This window comes from Leucoraja erinacea, chromosome 34 (assembly GCF_028641065.1).
Source record: "Leucoraja erinacea ecotype New England chromosome 34, Leri_hhj_1, whole genome shotgun sequence".
Taxonomy (NCBI): Eukaryota; Metazoa; Chordata; class Chondrichthyes; order Rajiformes; family Rajidae; genus Leucoraja; species Leucoraja erinaceus.
Genome location: NC_073410.1, coordinates 4,377,001 through 4,400,290, shown reverse-complemented (window position 1 = coordinate 4,400,290; position 23,290 = coordinate 4,377,001). Strand labels below are relative to the sequence as shown.

At 40.3% G+C, this 23,290-nt stretch overlaps 1 protein-coding gene across 1 annotated transcript in view; it reads left to right on the top strand.

The window, feature by feature from the left end:
- Window positions 1-23,290, top strand: part of lrmda (leucine rich melanocyte differentiation associated) — a 664,257-nt gene that overhangs the window by 409,675 nt on the left and 231,292 nt on the right. Inside the window, exons 3-4 of the mRNA XM_055661701.1 lie at window positions 18,046-18,172; window positions 19,299-19,438. Coding sequence (XP_055517676.1) covers window positions 18,046-18,172; window positions 19,299-19,438 — 267 coding nt within the window. The remainder of the gene's footprint in view (window positions 1-18,045; window positions 18,173-19,298; window positions 19,439-23,290) is intronic.

Genomic DNA, 23,290 nt, shown 5'->3' with positions numbered 1-23,290 from the left:
GGTGCCAGAGGAGGTAGTTGAGGCAGGTACTATAACAACATTAGGAAGACATTTGGACAGATACATGGATAGGAAAGGTATAGAGGGATATATATATATAGGCTAAACGCAGGCAGTTGGGACCAGTGTAGATGGAGCACTTGGGTTGGCATGGGCAAGTTGGGCCAAAGCACCTGTTTCCATGCTGTATAACTTTATGACTAAGTTTGTTCAATCACTCCTTGTAAATAATATCCCCTGCTCCATTTGATCAGTATGGATGAGGACAAGGACTGTCCTGTTGAAAGGCTGCTTTATAATTGGGTTGACGTTGGTGGCTTGGATTACATCTGCTGTTGGAGGCTGAAATTTACTTTTACTTTGCATCTGAAAAATAAAGGTTTTGTATCCATGCACAAAGTGGAGATTGTTACACCTCGTACAGTTCCCCTAGCACTAACAACACAGAATACGGGAATTGGCACATTGAAACTGACATATTTCCTATCATTGCTGTAGTGTAAGTGAACTTGGAAGCTTAACAGATATTCAATGTGAATATCTGTTGAGACGTAATTTCCCATGTGTGTATTATGTTGGACAGATTTTTCAGCTGTAGTGCAAATATGATGCTGCTGCCAATACCCAAATATAACAGTCAACGTAATATCTGTCAGGCGGCCTTCACTTTACTTTTGTATTAGTCAAGATTTTGTTTTGACAGTGTGGTATATTTAAGCTTACCAGGTCAATAATAGTTCTTCCCTGCGGGAAGTTTAGGAGATATCTGTCTTTAAAGAAAGGCCAAATGTAGGTGAACTGACAAACTTTTGTCTGTTTAGATTTCAAACTGGAGCCATATTTAACCACGGGGAAATCATTCATTCTCATGAAGAGATTTACATTGGAGCAAGTATATGAGCTTTATCATTGCAATTATTAATAACATTGATTTCTTGGGAGATGTTAGGTGCTGAATGCTGGAGTACTTCAGTGTTTCTTTGATTTCTTTGTCTGATTACAGATGATAAATAACACATTAGTGACATTTAATGCATATATTGAAGTTAAATGGGATATCTCTTTAAAGTGTTCATGACACTTTTTAACCTATGGGCTTAATGACATTTTTCATTTTGTTCGGTAATTTGACTGTCAAATAATGCAGGGACGAGTTTTCTGTTACTGTCTGATTCTAATAGAAATAGAAAAGAGGATTTTTATCATTTAAATCATTTCAACGTCTAAATGAAGTTGCTGCACAAATGAACATTTACAGATTAAAAATGCTACTTTTGGAATTTGAAAAAAAAATCTCATTTGATTTGAAAATTACTTTGGAGCTATGCTCCATTTCTGCTATTAGTCTAACTGCTAACGTCTAATGAGGAGGTAAGAGGAATAAATTAATATCTAATATTTGTTCTGGAATTAATTGGTAGATGTGCCAAGTCTTTGAGATTGCATTGATGGTTATGGAAATAGCTTTGTCTTTAGCATGCATCTCATCTAATGTATTTCTGTGATGAGAAGTAACACAAGTGTGATGCTGACACTAAAAGCATCACGAGCAATTTTTTGAATAAGCATAAATTATATAATTCTGAGTGCTCAGCATTTTGCTTCTAGTCCCCCTTACAGTGACATAGTAGATTCTAATATTTTAGAGCTGAGCTACACTTGGTGCACGGAGTTCCATTTTTTCAGTAATCATAGTTCATTGCATTAATCGTACTGTAGTTCATCATTTTTGACAATAACTAAAGTTATTGCTGGCTGCTGGAAGTTTATAATGAGCTAAATGTATTTTCACTGGGGCCTATAAGAGCCTAGTGACACAGTGCCTTTGGCTGGGAAATGGTTCAAGTGTACACATAAACACCTATTTATAAATGCAGTTAGAACAGCTCCAATATTTCATTGACATAATTTAATAAATGGTTTGGAAAGTATCAGATAAGTAGTATAAATAATACGTAAAACCTTCCTAATGTCTATGACCTTGATGAGAAAGTATCGGAAAATATATAACTCGAGATGTTATTAATATTGCAAAAAGGCCATTGATTTCTTTTGGTTCTTCATGCTAAAGCAGGAGAGGTTTTTTTCCCTAATATTTCTTTCGCTTCCTCTCCGCCTGATGTCATAGCGAAAGACCAACATTTCTGGTGGTTCTCATTCTCTGTGTGAAAATTATTGGCAATGACTGTCAGCAGAATTTTCAGCCGAGAATGCATTGCAACAGAGCAGAATAATGTCCTTTGCACTTAACAATATGTAGTAGTATTTTTGTGACCGTTCACACTGTGTGTGATCTCTAAAAAGTTTCAAAACTAGATTGATGCACAGCAACCAGTGGTGTCGCATTAACTGTTAGATGTGTACCGGCACCTATTTGTCTCCAAAAAGAGCATTGACTATAAAGTTATTGTACAGGAAGGAACTGGTCATGCTGGTATATACCGAATAGATAGACATAAAATGCTGGAGTAACTCAGTGGGTCATGCAGCATCTCTGGAAAAAAGGAATAGGTGACTGTTCTCTCCAAAGGTTCTCCAAAGTATATTTACAGCAAACTCCATATTTTGTTTTAAAAACATTCCAATTGGAAAAACTGGAATCAAATGGTGGCCCCAATAAGTGCCCTGATTCACTGACACATTTTGCCAGTTTAAAAAAAATCGGAACTTATTAAAAAAATCAGAATTTAACAATTACCACATTTAAAAGTTTGACTTTTGTCAGCTTGCCAGAGATACTCATAGTTCCTGTTTAAAAATCGGAAGTAAATTGATCTGAAAAAAAGGAAAACTGCTGGAGAAACTCAATGGTTTAAGCAGCATCTGTGGAGACAGGTTTGGTCAACATTTTGGTTTGAGTCCCTGCATCAGGACTGAGCATGTGGAGGGGAGGTATCCCACATATGCAATAGAGAGGGAGGGGGTTGGCAGGGGCTAGAAGGTGATGGATGGAATTGAATGGGTTGGGGGGGATGATAGACAGATGGAGGGAGCTTTAGAAGCAGAGACTGGTCAGTGATATATGAAAAGGGATCAGTAAGAAACAATGGTGGATAAGCGGGAAAGAGGAGGGGAATGTACAGACAGAGTCTGGAAAGTGATAAGTGCAGCCAGGATAAGGGAAGATGATGGACTTACAGAGTTCCTCCTGTAGTTTATTTTTGCCCCAAAAATTCCAGCGTCTGCATTTGCATTCATCCTCTCCCAAATTGTGTGTACAAAAATGCAATTTATCCCATCAGATGATTTTATTGACACCAAATTCACCAGCGACCATTTTCACTCGAAATTAGCATCTTGTTCCCATAGATTTTCACATTACAGATGATAGAAACAGAAAATCTTCCACAACCCAGTGTCCAAAATTATGCCAAATAATTTTGCATATTCATATCTAATTTACTGGAACCTATTTAGTTTATAAATGCCCATTTAAATCGGCCAATGTATGCTGGTTTAGAACTAACTAACTGGATTAGTGCCCTCAAATGCCGAGAAAAATACTGCGGGATATAAAAAGCCCAAAATGAACTATTCGTTATAGATTCCTTGAATTCAGGGTTATATATAACCCATTTAATGTAAAAATAAGGTACATACCTTTAATTGTTTGCTTTATAAAACACCTCTGCGAGAGGTTGCGAAACAGAGAATAATTTTAAAACTTACATATTATCGCTATAAAAATTAACAATCGTCTTGTCGTTTCGTAGATTTTGCCCAAAAAGTCGTACCTTGTTCTGGTCACCGCTGGATTTTCAACGTTGAAAATTTTCGGAGATCTGCAACAACCTATGACGGGTGCCGGCAGTCGCCGAAAATGTTACATAAGTGGGACAGGCCCATTAATGACGGGGCTACCTTTCTTCATGTATACAATTACTTCAACTTGGTTTTCAAATGTGTACGTGGCAAAAAGTTGGAAGATATAATGAACTAATAAGAGGGTATAATGGATATATCTTCATAAATGAAATGTAGTGCTGAGAAATGATAAGTATAATCTTTCAGTTAGAGGAATGAGAAATGACAAGATTAATTAGATGATCCATTACAAAATGCTTTGTGGGTAAATGTACTTAGTTATTTGAAACTGAATGGACAGTTTGGGAAAGAGTGTATGTGATCCTGAATAGAGTACATTTGGAAAGACGTAATGGAGTACTGGAGGGATCAGTTCTTAGCCTGTATTTGTTCGTTATTTATATTAAATTAACTGGAGGAAGTGAACAGGACGTAAGGCTTCCACATTTTCCAATGACACATAAATACGTGATAAGGATATTGTATTTCTACAAAAGGATTTGGGTTGAGTGAGTGGGCGAATGGCTGTCAAATGGAGTGGTCAAGATGCACCGTGGTAAGAGAAATCCAAAAGGCAGATTATCATCTAAATGGAGAGAGACTGCAAAGGAATGAAGTACAGAGGGATCTAAATGTTCTAATGCATCAATCACAAAAATCTAGCTGGCAGATCCATATATTAGATGAGAAGGCCAGTGGCATTATGTCCTTCATTGCAAAGGCATTGAGTTTACAAATAGACCCGTTTTGTTGCAATTTTTCAGGATGTTGATGAGGCCTCAGCTGGAATACTGCATACAGTTTTAGTCCTCTTACCTAAGCAAAGATAGAGTAACAGGTGAGGCAAAACAAAGGGGATTCTCAGGCTAATTCCAGAAATGGGAGAACTATCTTACTGAAAGCCACTAAATTGGTTGGGCCTGTATTTGTTGCAGTTTAGAAGAATGAATAAAGGTTTGAGTATCCTTATTCAAACATATAAAATTCTAAGGGGGCTTGACATGGGAGATGCTGGGATATTTTCATTAGACAATAGACAATTAGACAATAGGTGCAGGAGTAGGCCATTCGGCCCTTCGAGTCAGCATCGCCATTCAATGTGATCATGGCTGATCATCCCCAATCAGTACCCCATTCCTGCCTTCTTCCCATAACCCCTGACTTCACTATCTTTAAGAGCCCAACTAGAGTATCCAGAGAACCGGCCTCCACCGCCCTCTGAGGAAGTGAATTCCACAGACTCACAAAAGTGTTTCCTCGTCTCCGTTCTAAATGGCTTACCCCTTATTCTTAAACTGTGGCCCCTGGTTCCAGAATCCCCCAACATTGGGGACATGTTTCCTGCCTCTAGCGTGTCCAAACCTTTAACCCATTTATATGTTTCAATAAGATATCCTCTAAACTCCAGCGTGTACAAGCCCATTAGTGGGAGAATCATCAAAGAAGGACCATAACTACAAGATAAGAGGCTGGTCATTTAAAGCTGAGGTACATATAAAGTTGTTCTCGTAGACACAGGGTCTAATGAAACTGCTTCCACAACCTGTCAGGCTAAAGAAGTCTAGAGATTCACCGCCGCCTACAAGACCAACTTTATATGTACCTCAGCTTTGGTGATTCACCCATCCTACAGCGCTTGAGACGCAGGTTCGATCCTGTCTACGGGTGCTGTCTGCACGGAGTCTGTACGTTCTCCCTGTGACCTGCATGGGTTTTCTCCGGGTGATCTGCTTTCCTCCCACACTACAAAGACGTACAGGTTTGCAGGTTAATTGGATTCGGTAAGAATTGTAAATTGTCCCTCATGTGTAGGATGGTGCTAGCGTACGGGGTGATCCCTGGTCGGCGCGAACTCGGTGGGCTGAAGGGCCTGTCTGCACGCTGTATCTCTAAGCTAAACTAAATTAAACTAAAGGAAAATATTCCTCTAAACTGTGGTATTCTTTTAATTTATTAATTGGGTCTGTTGATTCTGGGCCAGGAGTTCGAACTGCACTCAAACTGTTGTGGAAAGTTACTTTGGTTCTGACTGTGGAGAAAGGGGTATGCGTTTGCAACATACTGGGCAGGCATAGAATGCAGATTACTTGCAGTTGGGTTCAACTTAGCAGCACTGCTGGCAAATACCCATCACTATGTGGGAAGAAGAAAAGAGACAAGGAAAAGTGCATTACACAAATTCAGGGCTTGGCAAAATAGTTAACAACCAATGATGTAGTGTGGAGCCACTAATGTTTTGTAGTCACTGTGCTGATCTTGCAGTCAATTTGAGTGCTGGACTGCACCAGGAATATCTTTGCTCATTGAAGATAAATTTTGGCCAGAACTTCACAGAGTCTTTTCTGCTCTTTTCGTAGATAGAACTATTGAACTTTCTGCAGCGATCGGAGAGGCATTCTTATCCAAACATTGCTACGGTTTAGGTTTATCATTGTCATGTGTACTGAGGTACAGTGTACATCTATATTTGGAATGCTAACTGATCGGATCAGATATACCATACGTAAATATAAATAAAGTCAAACTCAAGTACAATAGGTAGAGCAAAGGGGAAAATACAGAGTGCAGAATATAGTTTTCAACAATGTAGCCATCAGTTCCAGAGATAATGTCCAATGTCCGCAATGGGGTAGAAGTGAATCAGACAGTACCGGAAATTGTGGAAGGAACGTACAGAAGCCCAATAACAGAAGTGAAGAAACTGTTCCTGAATCTGGTGGTATTTCTTCAATAGTGCATGGGTTACCAGCCTGGGCAAATTGCAGAAATACCTGGATCAGAATGTGACCCACAATCTTTTGCAGCAGAGTTGAGAATGCTTTGTCAGTTGAAGTTGATCACTGACATGGCAAAATTCACTCATGCAATAATGGAAGAGTTGTAGAAAAAGTTGAAAATGAGACGTAAGTTTAAAGCAAACTAGAGCATCATATGGGCAAGAGTTTTATGCAGATAAAGCCTTGCCTCAATGATACCATTCTGACTCCTGATTTGAAAGCTAAAGTGGTTCAGTCACCATTCAATTGTTTTCCCGTGACTTTCAGTCTGAAGAAGGGTCTTAACCCGAAACGTAACGCATTCCTTCTCTCCGGAAATGCTGCCTGTCCCGCTGAATTACTCCAGCTTCTTGTGCTTCCCATTCAATTGAGGCTGTCGATGGCATCTTTGTCGTGAAATGTTAAACCAAAACTTTATCCGAACCTTGCAAAAACCAAATGCCAGCAGAGAAAAGGAAGTTTTCCACCTATCTCACCCAATTGTATCCCCCTCATTAAACATCTGGAGTCTTTATGATGGCTGTGTATGGGATCTCATTGCATGTAAATTTTCTTCAGTGACCATACTTGGACAGAAGCACTTCACTGGTACGTTAACTGGCCTTTACAAATTGCCCCTAATTTTCAGATGAGTAGTTGAATCAGGAAGTGTGTGTGTGGAAGGGTGGGGTGGGGGGGGGGGGGGGGGGGGGTTAAGAGGGAAGTGTAGGTACATTGTTGGGAACAACAAGACAAATATGGTTTGGAGTAGTTTTTTGATCAGCATGGACTTGATGGGACGAAGGGCCTTTTCCCATGCAGCACATGTCCATGGCTCTATGACTGTATTCAGATGATTCCACTTGCTACTGATTGATAACTTTCCCCTCTGCTGCATTGTAAAGACACCAAATCAGAAAAGATGGAAGAACAAAATTGCATCCTCTGCAATAACATTTTTGTGACAAAAGTTATAAGGATTAAGAATGTTTCTTATGCCTCGTTTTTCTTTATTAGCAGTGACTCAATAAAAATTCCTATACTGTGCAATTGTGAATGGAAGACGTGATTCTTCAACATTATTACATTTATGGCTGAGGTTTGTGGATCTGGAAATTCGTCCATCTTTGCCAGTGCTAATCACACCGCATTGGCGGGGTTGCACATTGCACTCTGCACCAAATTGAATCTCAGACGCAATTATATGCCTATGCAGCCCGTTTAGCATTGCTGGTCTCCAGTGATTTATAGAAGCAATTCTAATAGCTTTTACGAAATGAATTCACCATTATCTGCTGAAGGATGCCATCATTAACTTTTATGATGGAAGATGTTGGGCAGAAACTTGTTGGCATTCCCAACAGCTCAGTATTGATTTCTCTACTTCATTGCCACCAAAGGGAATCAAATGTGCAGCACTGTGACACATCACTCCATCACAGGGCAGAGATCTGACTTTGAGTGCTGTCCGTGTGGAGTTTGCACCTTCTCCTGAGACCATGTGAGTTTCATCCAGGTGCTCCAGTTTCTTCCCACCTCTCAAAGGCATGTCAGTGTGTTGGCCTCTTTAAATTACCCGTAATGTGTAGGGAGTGGATGAGAAAGTTGGACAACAGAACTAGCGTTAGCAGGCGATCGATGTTCCACATGGACTCAGTGGGCCAAAGGTGTAGGAAGGAACTGCAGATGGTGGTTTAAACCAAATATAGACACAAAATGCTGGAGTAACTCAGCGAGACAGGCAGCATCTCTGGAGACAAGGAATGGGTGATGTTTCGGGTCAAGACCCTTCTTCAGACTGAGGGACACGACAAAGGGAAACGAGAGATATAAACGCTGATGTACAGAGATATAGAACAAATAAATGAAAGATATGAAAGATATGCAGGGTCTCGACCCGAAACGTCATCCACTCCTTCTCTCCAGAGATGCTGCCTGTCCCTCTGAGTCAATGGGCCGAAGGGCCTGTTTCCATGCTGTATGTTTAAACTAAGCAAGAGACATGGTGTCAGTGGACAAACATGGCATGGAGGTAAAAGATGAGCCATGATCTTATTGAATAGTGGGGCAGGAACGAGGGGCAGAATGACTTGCTTGTATTTCTCATGTTCCTTTGAACAAATTCAACATTTCCGCAAAGCTTTTTTTTATCAGCGGTTTGCAGGCAGGATTTGATCCACTCAACATTCCTGATGGAATTATGTAGTACAAGCCTGTTTGGAATTGGCATTGCATGGGAGAGCAAATTCTCAGCAGAAATCCACAAAAAGTAGGTTTCTACTTCATACAAAGGTCAGTAAAGAGTGTAAACAGTACACCACAGGCAGAATGTTCCAGCCTTTAGTGACCCAGTAGCTCTGTAACAAATGCTACTTCTAACCCCACTTATGTTCATAGCTAACTCAGAAAATTGAATGGACAAAAAAAACTGTTTGGGATATATTGATGAATAAATATATTCTGCACTCAGTATCTTCCCCTTTGCTCTACCTGTTGTACTGGAGTTTGACTCGATTCCATTTATGTATTGTATTATTTTCTTACCTTCTTGATTATAGACAATAGACAAAAGGTGCATGAGTAGGCCATTCGGCCCTTCGTGCCAGCACCGCCATTCAATGTGATCATGGCTAATCATCCCCAATCAGTATCCCGTTCCTGCCTTCTCCCCATATCCCCTGACTTTGCTATTTTTAAGAGCCCTATCTAGCTCTCTCTTGAAAGCATCCAGAGAACCCGCCTCCACTGCCCTCTGAGGCAGAGAATTCCATAGACTCACCACTCTCTGTGAGAAAAGGTGTTTCCTCGTCTCCGTTCTAAATGGCTTACTCCTTATTCTGAAACTGTGGCCCCTGGTTCTGGACTCCCCCAACATCGGGAACATGTTTCCTGCCTCTAGCGTGTCCAAGCCCTTAACAATCTTATATGTTTCAATGAGACACCCTCTCATCCTTCTAAATTCCAGAGTGTGCAATCCCAGCTGCTCCATTCTCTCAGCATATGACAGTCATATGATTAGTACGGGTGTCAGGGGTTATGGGGAGAAGGCAGGAGAATGGGGTTAGGAGTGAGTGTTACATCAGGGAAGATTCAATGGAGGGGAGTCAACTTGATGGGCCTAATGACCTAATTCTGCTCGTATCACTTATGACCTTATGATCTGATTAGAGAGCATGCAAAACAAAGCCTTCCACTGTAACTCAATATATGTGACAATAATAAACCAAAACCTAAATATCTATGTGCCTGTTTTGTTTTGGTGGGGATTTACCTTTTTGCAATCCATGTCCGAGCTTCAGAAACGAACTAGTGTGGTAAAGTATAACTTTATGAAAAAACTTTGCCAGAGGGCTCGATAATCTCAATTACTTTACAGTCAAATAACACCCTCTGGATATCCAAATAGAAGGTGTTGTCATTTGATAGAAAATGTTACAGTGCATCATATGTACATCATATTGGTTGGGGCCCTCATTGCGTTTTTTTCAAAGGAGGCAAGTTGATGTCAACCAGAGGAGATGGAGGTGGGGTTGGAATCATTAAAGCTCATTGGAGGCAGCCATTGTACGCGCTTCCAGTGCAGTTATCTGCAGGCAGTCTCTGCTGTCCTTTCGGATGTTCCTGGCGTATCTCAGACTGGTCAATTTCTGCAGACTAAGTGCTCAAATTGAGCCATTTTCTTCACTTTAAAATAAACCCAGGCACATTATGCGTGATTCCTTATTCACCAGCCTGTTTGCAGGCCCCTTGCCTGGCGGTTTGATTGTAGAGTGCAACCTTGTGAGGGCCAGTGTTTTCACTACAGGCTTGTCAACTTCAATCTGCTCCGATTTGGTGTGAAATCTGTGCCATAGTGTGGGCCACTGAAGGTCAAACCCTGGTAATTGATGTTGCTTATTCATCTGTTTCCAGTGTCTTTTTCCACACATTGGGTTTTGTTTGGATAAATTGTTTGAAGATTTACTGTAGTTCTTAAACCCTGAGAAACAGCTCTGGCTAATCCGTGGTGCTGTTCCTGCTGCACAGTTTAAATGTCCCTTGTAGGCAGAAATCTCAGCCAAGATGACACATAATGGCACCAGACAAAAAAATCTTTTCCCAGCGAGATGTAGAGGACATCTTCTAGCGTAACAATTAGAGCAATTTCCAAACTAATTTACTATGAAATTAATTTGCAAAGCCATTTAAATAATGTTATAACAATGTTAATTGGTTAAAATATTCCAAAACACTTCTTAATGATAAAATATAAGCTTGGTATAAATCACGGCTCAAATTACAAATAATAGTAGATCATAAAAAAATGCTTGTCCAAAATTGATACCCATGAAGTTATTCTAAAAGCTTAATTCATTCTATTTTGGATCATTACACATTTTACTGCTGATGGTGGGAAGTGGCACCATTTGAAAATTAGGTTAATGTACATTTTTTGGAAAGTATTAACCTGATAAACCTTAACGTTCCAGAGGAAAGCTCCAACCCATTTGTACTACTTCATTTTACCGTAATGCAAAAATAATTGTGCTTTTATCAAAAAAAAAAATCCAGCGGCAATTTTGCGATGCATAATGATAATGAGCCCTTAAAAATATACTTACTACAGTAAATGTTTGTAACTAACTCGAGTTGCCTTGTAAAGCAGTGCTTAGATTTTTGTTAAGAGTATGTCTGTATTTTTCTCTGTCATGATCTTTTAAAGTGGTTTAGAATATTGGCTATTAGGTGACATTTTGGGCTGTTTAAGTAAGTGCAGATGGCGGGCATCTGTCTGCGTGTGTGTTGCTGATATGTCCTGCCATATTTTGTTCTTGAATATGCACAGGCTTGGGTGGAATGTAGTGTTGCTGTTTCACCCGGGTGCATCTTACACAATGGTAAACAGTGTTTATGGTGAATTAGCAGAAGGGTAACCTTGGGATGGGCCTGTTGTTTAAACAAAAAGACAAGTCTGTCTTTTGTACTCTGGCACTCCTGAATTCACCCCAGCTCCCCTTCCCTAATCAACTTCCACCCCCTCTATCACTGGTATTGTCGTTTAAGGATTTTTCCTGTTGATATCGAAGTGTGTACCCTGTAGAACAGTTGACAAAGCAACAGCATTGTTAAGTGTTAACTTAACATCCATTTCACAACAAAATTAATTATAGAGGGTATGTCATTTTTATAGGCAAGATCAGAGACCCATTTGGGAGCACAGGCTCCAACACAAATCTTTGATGTGGCAATCTTAAAAGTTTTGGTTGATTACACCATAAAGAAAAATGTTAATTAAATGGATTGACTGCAGAATAACACTTAATGATGTTGACAGCGGTTTGGACAGCTCGAATGTAAAAGGGTGTCTTAGACTTGCTGGGTCTTGTGAGATTTGATCCTCAACCACCAAAAAACAGCAGCTTATTAAATAAATCCAACCTTGTGAACCATTTTAATTTGCTCTGTTACAGCTTTGTGTTTAAGTAACACTATAACAGAGTGGAAACATAGTTTTAACTATTTACTTAAAATAAGACTCTGTTATTTGTTAAGTGTATTTTTATATTTGCTCATGACATAATATCCTGATAAATATTCATATCTGTAAAATTATTTAGCAAAACTTAATCACTTGCCCTAATTTAAAGTTTAGAACTTGCAAGTATTTAGACTTTTCAACAATAAATAAGTTTGTTAAGGTGCCTTTCTGTTTTAGCAATGCCTTTACAGTGTAGACACAAAATGCTGGAGTAACTCAGCGGGACACCAGCATCCACAGTTTACAGTATATATTTGTTGGCTTTTAATATGATTAAAATGTATGTTTTTGTCTGCTCTGTTTGGAAGTTGCTCTAGCTTAAGAGTGGCATGAATATGGGTTCTACTACACCACAGTGGCTGAGCCAAACATGTAGGAGTAGAGCATAAACAACAATGGTTTATTTGGGGCCATGTGCCATGCTGTATGCAGTGTAATTCTCTACAACTCTACATTCTGTTACCATGTTGATATTTAAAACAAAATATTTTTTTTAATGTAATAAAAAGGAACTGCAGTTGATGGCAAGATAGACAAGAAAAATGTTAGCATCAGGCAGCATCTCTGGAGAGAAAGAAAAAAATTTTAGTTGCTTATCTCTCATCTCTTTGACCTTCTCCTCCACCTAGCCTCCATCTCTGTTGCCCTTTTAAAGTGGGAGTAGGTCAGTGCTACGAGAAGTGCTAGCAGGTGGAAGAAGGTTTATTTAATCACTGAGGCGGCATAGTTGAATACAGTCTTGTTCTTAACCAAAGTGCAAATGTAAACCGGCAGGGACAGTCACCAGATTATCATTGGGAGTATGAGACAATACTTTGCCTCCCTAACCCTAGGGCACTGCACCTAATTGCAGTTTGTGAGTCCAGGGGATATAATTACTAAGTCCATGGAGGACACAAAAATATGCCGTAGTGTTGTCAATGTGGAGGGAATTCTTCAGCTATGGGAAAATGGTGATGAGAATAAAATGGGCAAAACAGTGGCAGATAAAATATAATCCTGGGAAAAGATGAGGTGATAGATTCTTTGAGGATTAGTAAATCCGCATCCCAACACATCATTCTCCGACTTCCACCAGATTCAGTGTCACATCTCCCTCTCCCCACCCTTCACACAGAGAGTTATGAGCCAGTGAAATTCTCTGCCTCAGAGGGCGGTAGAGGCAGGTTCTCTGGATCCTTTCAAGAGAGAGCTAGATAGGGCTCTTGAAGATAGCGGAGTCAGGAGATATGGGGAGAAGGCAGGAATGGGGTACTGATCGGGGATGATCAGCCATGATCACATTGAATGGCAGTGCTGGCTCGAAGGGCCGAACGGCCTACTCCTGCATCTTTTGTCTATTGACTCAAGGGTTGAGCTGTAGGGAGAGGTTGGGCAGGCTAGGTTTATTCTTTGAAGTGCAGGAGGCTAATGGGTGATCTTAAAGAGGTGCGTAAAATCATGGGAACAGATAAAGCTGAATGCATGAGAGTCTTTTTACAATATAGAGGAATCAAGAACTAGCGGGTATCTGTCTAAGGTGAGAGGGGAAAGATTTTGTCAGAACCCGAGTGGAATATTTTTCACAGAGGGTGGTGGGTTTCTGGAAGGAGCTGCCAGAAAGTACAATGACGGCATTTAAAAGATAGGTACTTAGGTAAAACGACAGGTACATGGAGAGAAAAGGTGTACAAGGCAAATGGGACTAGTTTTGATAGGGCATCTTGGTTGGCAAGAAACAAGTTGGGCTGAAGGACTTATTTCCATGCTGACTCCACTAAATCAGCAATTTATATTTTATCTTAGGCAATGTGCTTATTAAAGTATTATGCTAAATATTTTAATAGTGCACGGATTTCTGCACTGATTTACCACACTGGAAAGTGTAGTTTGTGTTGATTTTGTGTGTTTTGTTTGACAAAAACTATGTTTTGATAAAGTGAATGGAGTAATTTAGGGAAAAGTGTCCATTTTAAATACACAGTAGTAGTTTGTTGCCCAATGTAAATGCGGTATTTGATTTACTACTTTCATAAGTTCAGTGATGTGCTTCTACTTGCATGTCTAATCATTGCCTTTGATGCACTGTTAGAAATAAAAAAGAAAGTAATGCAATGAGCATCAATAAATAACCACCTTCACATTATTTATACAACACCTCAAAGAACTCTTGTTAAATGTGAAAGAATTTATGGCTTATGTGTACTGGAATACACACGAGTGAGATGTCAACTAAATAATTTAAAATATACAACCAATTTTAAATGTTTTCCAAACAAATGGCAATGGGTACAAATTGATGGTTTCATAGAGAAAGTCTCTGAGGTTTATGAAAATTTATTTCACATTGTTTAAATGTCTGAATTAAGTGCCCAGTCACACAGATGTTTGTAATGATGTATCTAAATCCTAATCAGAACTCCACCATCCCTGGGTCAGGTAGATTATAAAAACCTGTTGTTTTCCCTTGTTCTTTGAAATAATAGAGTCACTAATCTACTTGATCTGCATGAATTAGTTTAAGAAGAAAGCGAGTCATGCGGACATTTCAAAGATGGAAGGTACTTATAAAGGCAATTTCTTAGGGGGAAAAAATACTGCAAGGACTGCTGAAAACTTTTAATAAGTACTAATTACCACAGCAGAAATTGTTAGAGGCTTCAATGGATTTATGTCGCTGAATGAAAGATCAAAGATTGTAGGACTAGTATTTTAATCTGTTGGCTAAAAATTATGAAGAAGATGGAGGTAATGGGGCCCATGAGATTGACAACACAGGTGGCAGGGACTTTAATCCCTACTTTGCTGCAAAGGTCTCAGTCTCACATCATACAATCAGCCATTTTTATTTCAACTTCATGTTCAAATATTGAGATTTTTCCTCTTGCCTAAAGGAGTGTGAGTGCTGGTAGCGATAGGGAAAGCCTTTGATTTGGCATTGATGTCTAACTTCTGTAATGGTGCTTTGTTGGTTTAAAGTGCTTATCTGTGAGATGTATGGGGGAGCAGGGAAATGGGTGAGGTGTGGGCCGCTTGGATTGCTTTGATGTGCTCTTGATGCAGGGAGTGGCTGAATAAGGGGGTCATTGGCATAGTTGCATCAATGACATCCATCAAATGCGATTGATCAGAAGAAGTAGAAGTGACAGACACTTAATGATAATTTAGTGTGGTATTTTGACACTCAAACAGACTGTCAATAGTAATGCTGCCTTATCTGTCGGAACAAGCTCGGCCAAATGTAAAGGCACAGTTTATGAAATGGAGTAAAACTGCAGATGCAGCATTTTGAGTCGGATCACTAAATTAAAGGTTCACTTGGTAAGAATATTACACATTTTTAAAGAAGATATCAAGCTGTGCCGGCAATGACTCCCATCCTTGGGAACATGGTGTAAAGGGTCAGAAAATTAAACTGACAGTCCCGATCAGGTTGGTCAAAAGCATAGTTAGAAGCAAAGTTGGTAAGAGCCCAGGTCAAGCCGCGCTCTAAAGTCAGTCTTGTCAAAAGACTCAGTCACATTCATACCTACAGGCAACCTCTGCTGATCCTGAGTCATTAATCAAACTGCAGAGCCAGTCTGACCCTGGCTCCTTCCCTTTGAAGTGTGGTGTCCTTTCCAGCATGAGGAAATAATTTGCTGCCTGATTCAATGAGCCATCAGTGGAGCCAGCAGACCTAATGACATGTGAGAATATTAACCTCCTACCACGAAGGGCTGTGAATCTTGAGAGGCAGTGTATAATTCACCCAGAGCTCTCGGAGGCTCTCTGTCTCACAGCCTCTGTGACAGAACTTTGTTTTAATTCCGACTTCCTTCTCATCCTGCAACTTTGCCGACAAGATTTTTAAAGTTGATCTAATCTCCCTTCTTTTCTCACATCTCATTTCAACTGCCGTCTCTTAGCTTCTGCACTTTTATTAAGTTTATTAAAACCAGTTGAATCCCACTTTTTTTTTTATATAGCAGGGCTCTGTTTGCCCATTCATTATGTTCTCTTATCTTGGCAGGCAATCAGAACTGAAAGGCAGCTAGTCCATTATGAACATATGAAGCCCATCACTCCTTCAGCTTTTGCCAATTCATCAAACATTTATCATATGCCCTCTGAACAGCATGTCAATTTGCCTGTCACTCCCAAGTCTGTGCTGCTTTGTTTGAATCTAAACATTGCCTTTTCACACTGGTGTTGTGGACCTATCCTTATAACACAGTCCCCATCACCCTCCCCTCAAAAATGTCTCCCCAACTCCCTTCAAAAGAAAGCCGCCTTGATTCTCAGTGGGGCAGCCAGCCGCCACCGCGTGTTGTATGCTACATTTCTGTAAGATAATGAGGGTGAGGTGTGAGCCATAGGCAATGATTCTGGGATATTAGCGGTGACAGAGAGCTTGATCATAATTATCTTAACGAGGATAGGGTTAATTACAGTGGAAACTTAAAAGTTCTCTCCATTTGAGTCGGGCAGAATGAAATGCATTTTGATGTTTTGTCATCTTGATGTGACTTCGGAAATTGCAATGTAAATCTCTCGGCTGTGTTGGGATTCCTTTGGGAGTGTGCTGAGCCCTGCAGTGAGGTAAAGGAGATGGTACCTGTGGGTGAGATAATGGGCAGTTGCAGGTCATTAGAGCCGTGTAATAGGTAAACACAGTAGGCGTTGTGACATTGTTCATCAGCTTTCAACAAAACTACGGGGAAAAAAACACCGACTGCTGAGCATAACTATTCAATTTGCTATTTGCTTCAAGCGTGGGGTGGGAAAGTGTGTACAAAAAACATTAAGAAGCAGAAGACATTTAAATAAGAGCCACTTTTCAACGCCCTCTGTCCCTTCCTTCCCAACCCCTCCTCCTCCTCCCCCCCCCCCCCCCCAACCATCCCCTTTGCGCCTACACTTGTAAATTTCACTGATTAAATCACACAGTGCACATCAAGCTGATGACAAGAAAAACAGCAATTAATAAGCAAGCCCTTGTGTGATGCAGCTACCTTTTTTTTAAACTGAGCAGTTAATAAAATTACATGGCAAAATTATCAAAATCAGACAGGTGTAAGGGGATTTGTGCAGAAATTTTCTCTGCCTGTTTCTGAAACTAAATCAGGCTTTAGTAGTGAGCGGGTCTGTTTCAATGGGCAACTCCCTCTAGTGTTCCAGACTCTTTGTCCCACTTCATGGTCTGTCATTTTGTTTTATGCATCCCCTGAAGCGTTTAGATGTGTGCGTGTGTTTTTTTTCCTGTTTGCCAGTTGCAATCCATTTGCTGATTCTCATGATAAGAATTTTCTATTTATACACCATTATTCAAAAACAACGTTTTCCATTGTTAAATATACCAGACACCGGCTGTTTTTCTCTCTCCCCCCCCCTAGTTCCCTGACAGACTTCCCAGGTACAGAGGAGTAAACCACGCACAGTTCTTGGGAGCAGTTGGCAGCTGAGATTTTTTTTGGTGGAAGCACAAGCCCCGTATGATAAATATCACGTTTAATTTTATTCTGTCATCTCTTCAGATTGCACAGTGGTCACATCTGAGCGTGATGGCAAACCTATATTCATTAGCTGCACCAGAATATGATATTTGGACTGAATGATGGATGACAACTTAAATTTGTGTTCAGGGAATGAAGGTGAACTGTGACAGAGTTATTTATCTTGGGAATGAAGGTTTGGGTCAATGGAGGCTGGGTGCCTCAAGGTACAAGACATTGACAAATTCATCCTCCAGGCCCCATATCTGAAGCCTTTTGTTTTAGATCCTGGCTACTCACTAAGTGACCCTCATTCTTCATTCTGCCAGTGTGTGAAAAATGTGAGCCTGAGCCAGTGTTCCCTCTGCCACTAATTCTTGTCATTCACTGGCTTGTCAAGTCCGAACTTAAACTTTGCAGCTTGTGAAAGGGAAGGGTGAAATATTTATTTCCGTGGATAATGGTCTTCCTGATTTAGTAGCATATCATTTTTCCTGTTCTCTTATTGTTTCAGGTCACTAGAAGGACTTGAAGAATTTGTCTGCCTGGAAGAACTAATCCTGGACAACAATCTTCTCAGAAGTGACCTACAGTTGCCTAGGTTACCATACCTTCATACCCTGACGATCAACAAGAACCAAATATCCTTTGCACAGCGGTGTGTTAAATTATGTAGCAACTAATTTGAAGGGAATCATTTGAAATTTTGTTTATGCACGAGCCTGTTCCCTTGAATGAAGGGCAGGCCAGAAGTTATTTAGCAGCACCGATCCAAGTCTTGTTCAGAATTCCCGTCAACGCATTAAGGATGGTGGGGAGGTGGGGCTGAGGGAGGGGGAAGGAATAACATCTGATTTTAAAGGAAGATGGGGAATGGTTTGTGCAGGATGGAATAGGGCCCTCTGCTGGAATAATTATTGTACATGATAGAATCAGGCCCTTGCAAACTGTTAAATGAGGGGGAAACAAAATAAATAACTGGCAGAGTTGGGTGTAAATAGTGTTTACTGCAATGCATGCTTAATCAAATTGAGATAAATACAATTTGGAATGGTGTTCTAAAATATGTGTATGCAGCATCTATTGAATAATTCTTAAAGGACTGACAAAGCTAATGTTGTGTTTGGATAAACTCACATTAACCACACTTTTTCTGCATACTAAGTTAAACACTATGTATTGTATCATTTCTGGGCAAGGTTTTATAATATGTACATGGAAAGTGGGGTACTGACAAACGTTTAAATCAAGATTTTAGAGTGAAAGTGCAGAAACAATGTATCTTGCAATTTACTGGAGACATAATTCTGACTATACTAACATCTTAACCCAACGTTTATGTACTTGGGGCAAAATGGCTGTTATTGTTTGCCACTGTGGACTCATTTTACAATGACTTGAATATATTCATGATGGATGTAGTGTGAAGTGGCTGTTTGTTTCCTCCTTGGAAAAGTTTCAGTTTCAACAATTGCTTACCATTTGGCCACACAACATCCATCATTTTGTCAAAGTTTTTAAATGTTTGAAACTGAACCACCTTTGAAAGAAAGCGAGTGAACTAAAAGGAAGCAGATTCTTTCAATATATGCCAGAATTCTGACATATGTTAGCAGTGAATTGCCCTTCAACAATAACTTTGACAAGTCCTGAGTGCAGTAGTAAATTTTGATGGCCAGCCCCTGATGTAAATTATATTTTACCTATGCTTCTTTATAAATGCCTTTTCATTAATGTGATTGAATCCTTAACCATAACCTTTGACACATAACTGAATTAGACAGCCTTTTGGATCATTTGGCTGAAGTAGTCCCTTCACTTAAGTACCTCAGCCTCCTTGGAAATGTAGCCTGTCCCAATGAACTTGTTAATTTGGACAACGATGAAAATGACTATCAACGATACAGGTCAGTTTTGCTTTCTGCTAAGAAATTTGTTGTAGTTACTCATTTCAGATAAATGTCTTCCACTTGTTTGCAGCTGATTTGCCTTTATAAAGTACTATTCTTTATTGGCTTAATGTTCTTTAACTAACAGGCACATTTATTCATAATGTCCCAGTTATTAATCACTTAAATGATTAAAGTAACTTCAGGAAGTTGTTCAGCAGTTCATTTAGAACTGTCAAAAAGACATGTGACTGACATCTTTTGCAGTCCGTGATATAATATTTATAACGTAATATAGAGCAATAGTTCAGAAGGGATATATCTAAAATATTGCGATTAATAATAAACATTGTACTTTGGACTTGCTTAAGTGTAAAAAGTGATCCAAATCTTTTTTGCTTAAATCACAGTTGGACTGTGGTCTTAGTTTTAATACAGGAGGTAAACATTTGTTCCATAATTTGAATTTACTGACAAAAAACAGATGTGGGATAAATCTATTTAATCAGCATTTCTGCTTTGTAAATTATGTTTTTATATGACCCTATATTGGGCCTATATCCAGTGAAATTTGTATTAACCTGTTAGAATTTTGTGTTAAGGTAATGTCCTCTTGATAGTCATCTGTGTCTTCACAGTTTGCAATTCCTGAGAAGAAACTGGAAACAAATGTATCTACGTTTTTCTTTGATATTCTCCTTATTTTATTTCCACTGCTATAGTCACCATTATTTCATGCACAATTACCAGACCATCACCATATTTTAGCTGAATGTGGAGAGGATGTTTCCACTAGTGGGGGAGTCTTGGACCAGAGGCCATAGCCTCAGAATAAAAGGACATTCCTTAAGAAAGATGAGGAGGAATTTCTTCAGTAAGAAGTTGGTGAATCTGTGGAATTCATTGCGGCAGAAGTCTGTGGAGGCTAAGTCAATGGATATTTTGAAGGCGGAGATTGACAAATTCTTGATTAGTGTGGGTGTCAGGGGCTATGGAGAGAAGGCAGGAGAATGGGATTGAGAGGCGGAAGGTGGATCAGCCGCGATTGAATGGCAGAGTAGACGTGTTGGGCCGTATGACCTAATTATTCTCCTATAACTTATGAACATGCAATATTACTGTTTACCTACAATACCATACCTTTTATTTGTCATTTGAACCTCACATGAGGTTCAAACGAAATTTGGTTTCTGCAGCCAAACAAGAAAAGAACCAAGACACACACCAATACAATTCACACAAACATCCATCACAGTGAATCTCCTCCTCACTGTGATGGGAGGCAAAGTCTTATCTCTCCCCTGCTCTCCATTCCTCTCCTGAAGTCGAGGTCAAAGCCCCTGACGGGCGCTAGGAAGTCCGCGGCCACTCAAAGCCACGGCTGGCGATGTAAGGCCCCACTCCAGGTCACTCTCAACCCCGCAATTCGAGCGGGAGAAGTCGCCGTTGCCGGTGCCGTCTTCCAGTGGGGACCCGCGGGCTCCCGGTGTCGCCATCCACCGGAGTCGGGTCGCACCCCCGCACCACCGCAGCTCTCCACGTTCCGAAGCCGGCTAGCTCCACGATGGTAAGTCCGCAGCTCCACAGCTCCGCGGCTCTGTGACTTGAGCCTCCAGGTCATTCCGGTTGGAGGCCGCTCCACGGCGCTAGGCCCCAACGGCAACGGAGACCCGACAAGTAAAAGGACGGGTCTGCATGCAGGGAAGAGATTTAAAAGTTTTCCCCACCCACCCCCCACACATACACATTTAAAAACCCGCTACAAACTAAACCCTCAACGGGATAAAAAAAATAAAAAATACACAGACAGACTGCAGAGGCCACTGTGCCGCCCACCCAAGAACCCACTCTTTTAAATGCAACAGGATTTAAGTCCTGAAGAATGTCATATGCAAATTATTTTATCTTTCTTGTGATCATCAGGAGGTTTGATTTTTCTCCTTCAACAAAAATTAACTGCCTAAAATCTAGTCAGTTGTAGATGTAAGCCGCAACTTACAACTCCAGGTTGTTTGGATTTTTGCTGAGCTTGCTGATTTTATGTTAATGGTAGCATATTAAAAATTGGTTTCAGGATTCCAACAGTTATGTCCGGGGAAGTCAGCCAGGATTCCTTATTTTTGATTGCTGTTTGATATCGGTGCCAACTCCTGTGGTAGCAGTTACTAGGAAAGACCTTGGGTGGACCATCTCGCTGTGGGTGAATAAGTGGCTAAGGCAATCCTGGCTGCCACTTGACTAATGACCATGGAGGCAAACTCTTGAATGATATCTCTCACCTGCGGAGATGCAGTGACGTGTGGGAGAACTGCAGGGAGAGGAAAGTACCAATGGAACGAGAAAAGTGTTAAACATTATGAGAGAAAGTAGAACTTGATATCCATATTGAAAATTATTTTAGGAGGCATTTAGACAGGCAGAAAATATGATGAGTAGAGACCATAGATAAACACAAAATGTTTGAATACCTCAGTGAGTCATGCAGCATCTCCAGAGAAAATGGATAGGTGACATTTTGAGTTGAGACCCTTCTTCAGACTGAGAGTCAGGGGAAAGGGAAAGAGATATAGATGGTGATATTGTCGTGGGAAGGAAGGCCATTGGGGTAAATACCATATACAGTTTAAATTGGTATCATGGACTTCACAGATACCATGTGCTGAAGGATCTGTTTATATGCTGTAATGTTCTATCTTATGTTTTCTGATTGTCATTTTTCTGAGAGTGGTATTTTCAGTTTTGACAAAATCCCCACCGAGCAGATAAAAGGGAAGAAATTAAGAGGACAGTTACAAATAGCACTTAAAAACTGGCAAGAGACTAGAAATTGAGGGCATTTTCTCCAAGAGGATTGGTATGATGAACTTTGTCCACGATGGCCAATTCTGAAACCACTTCTGTTCATTATCACCATCACTAGCATGACAGGTTTACAAATTTGAAGGCAATAACACAACAGTAAGGACCAAAGGAGCTTTAAAACAAGAGGCACCCAAATTTCACTTATTAAATATGAGCTGATTTATTTCACCAAATAAAAATTTGAATGTATACTCGATTAAAAGAGTAGATGAAATTTTTGAGTTTTATCTATCTAGGAAATTATAACCTGAAATGGAAATGAGTAGAATGACCCCAAAATAAACATCCTAAGCTATTTGACCATTTATGGTGGAAGGGTGGCATGGAGGTGCAGCAGTAGAGCTACTGCTACAGGTTTATAGATTAATTGGCGTGGTATAAATCTAAATTGTCCCTAGAGTGTGTAGGATAGTGTTAGGGTGCGGAGATCGCTGGTCGGCGTGGACTCGAGGGGCCATAGGGCCTATTTCCGTGCTATATCTCTAAAGTAAACTAATCTAAACTATTTTACACCTGGATACACCATGGAGCGGCTGGGCTTGTACACTCTGGAGTTTAGAAGGATGAGAGGGGATCTCATTGAAACATATAAGATTGGTAAGGGTTTGGACACGCTAGAGGATGGAAACATGTTCCCGATGTTGGGGGAGTCCAGAACCAGGGGCCACAGTTTAAGTATAAGGAGTAAGCCATTTAGAATGAAGACGAGGAAACATAGTGAGTGATGAGTGTGGAATTCTCCGCCTCAGAGGGCGGTGGAGGCAGGTTCTCTGGATGCTTTCAAGAGAGAGCTGGATAGGGCTCTTAAAAATAGCAGTCAGGGGATATGGGGAGAAGGCAGGAGCGGGGTACTGATTTGGGATGATCAGCCATGATCACATTGTTGGCTCGAAGGGCCGAATGGCCTACTCCTGCGCCTATTCTCTATTGCCTATTGGATATTGTCTATTGGATATTTGCTCTCAAAAATCTATTGGCCCATGTTCCAGATAGCTGGGCTCCCTCAGT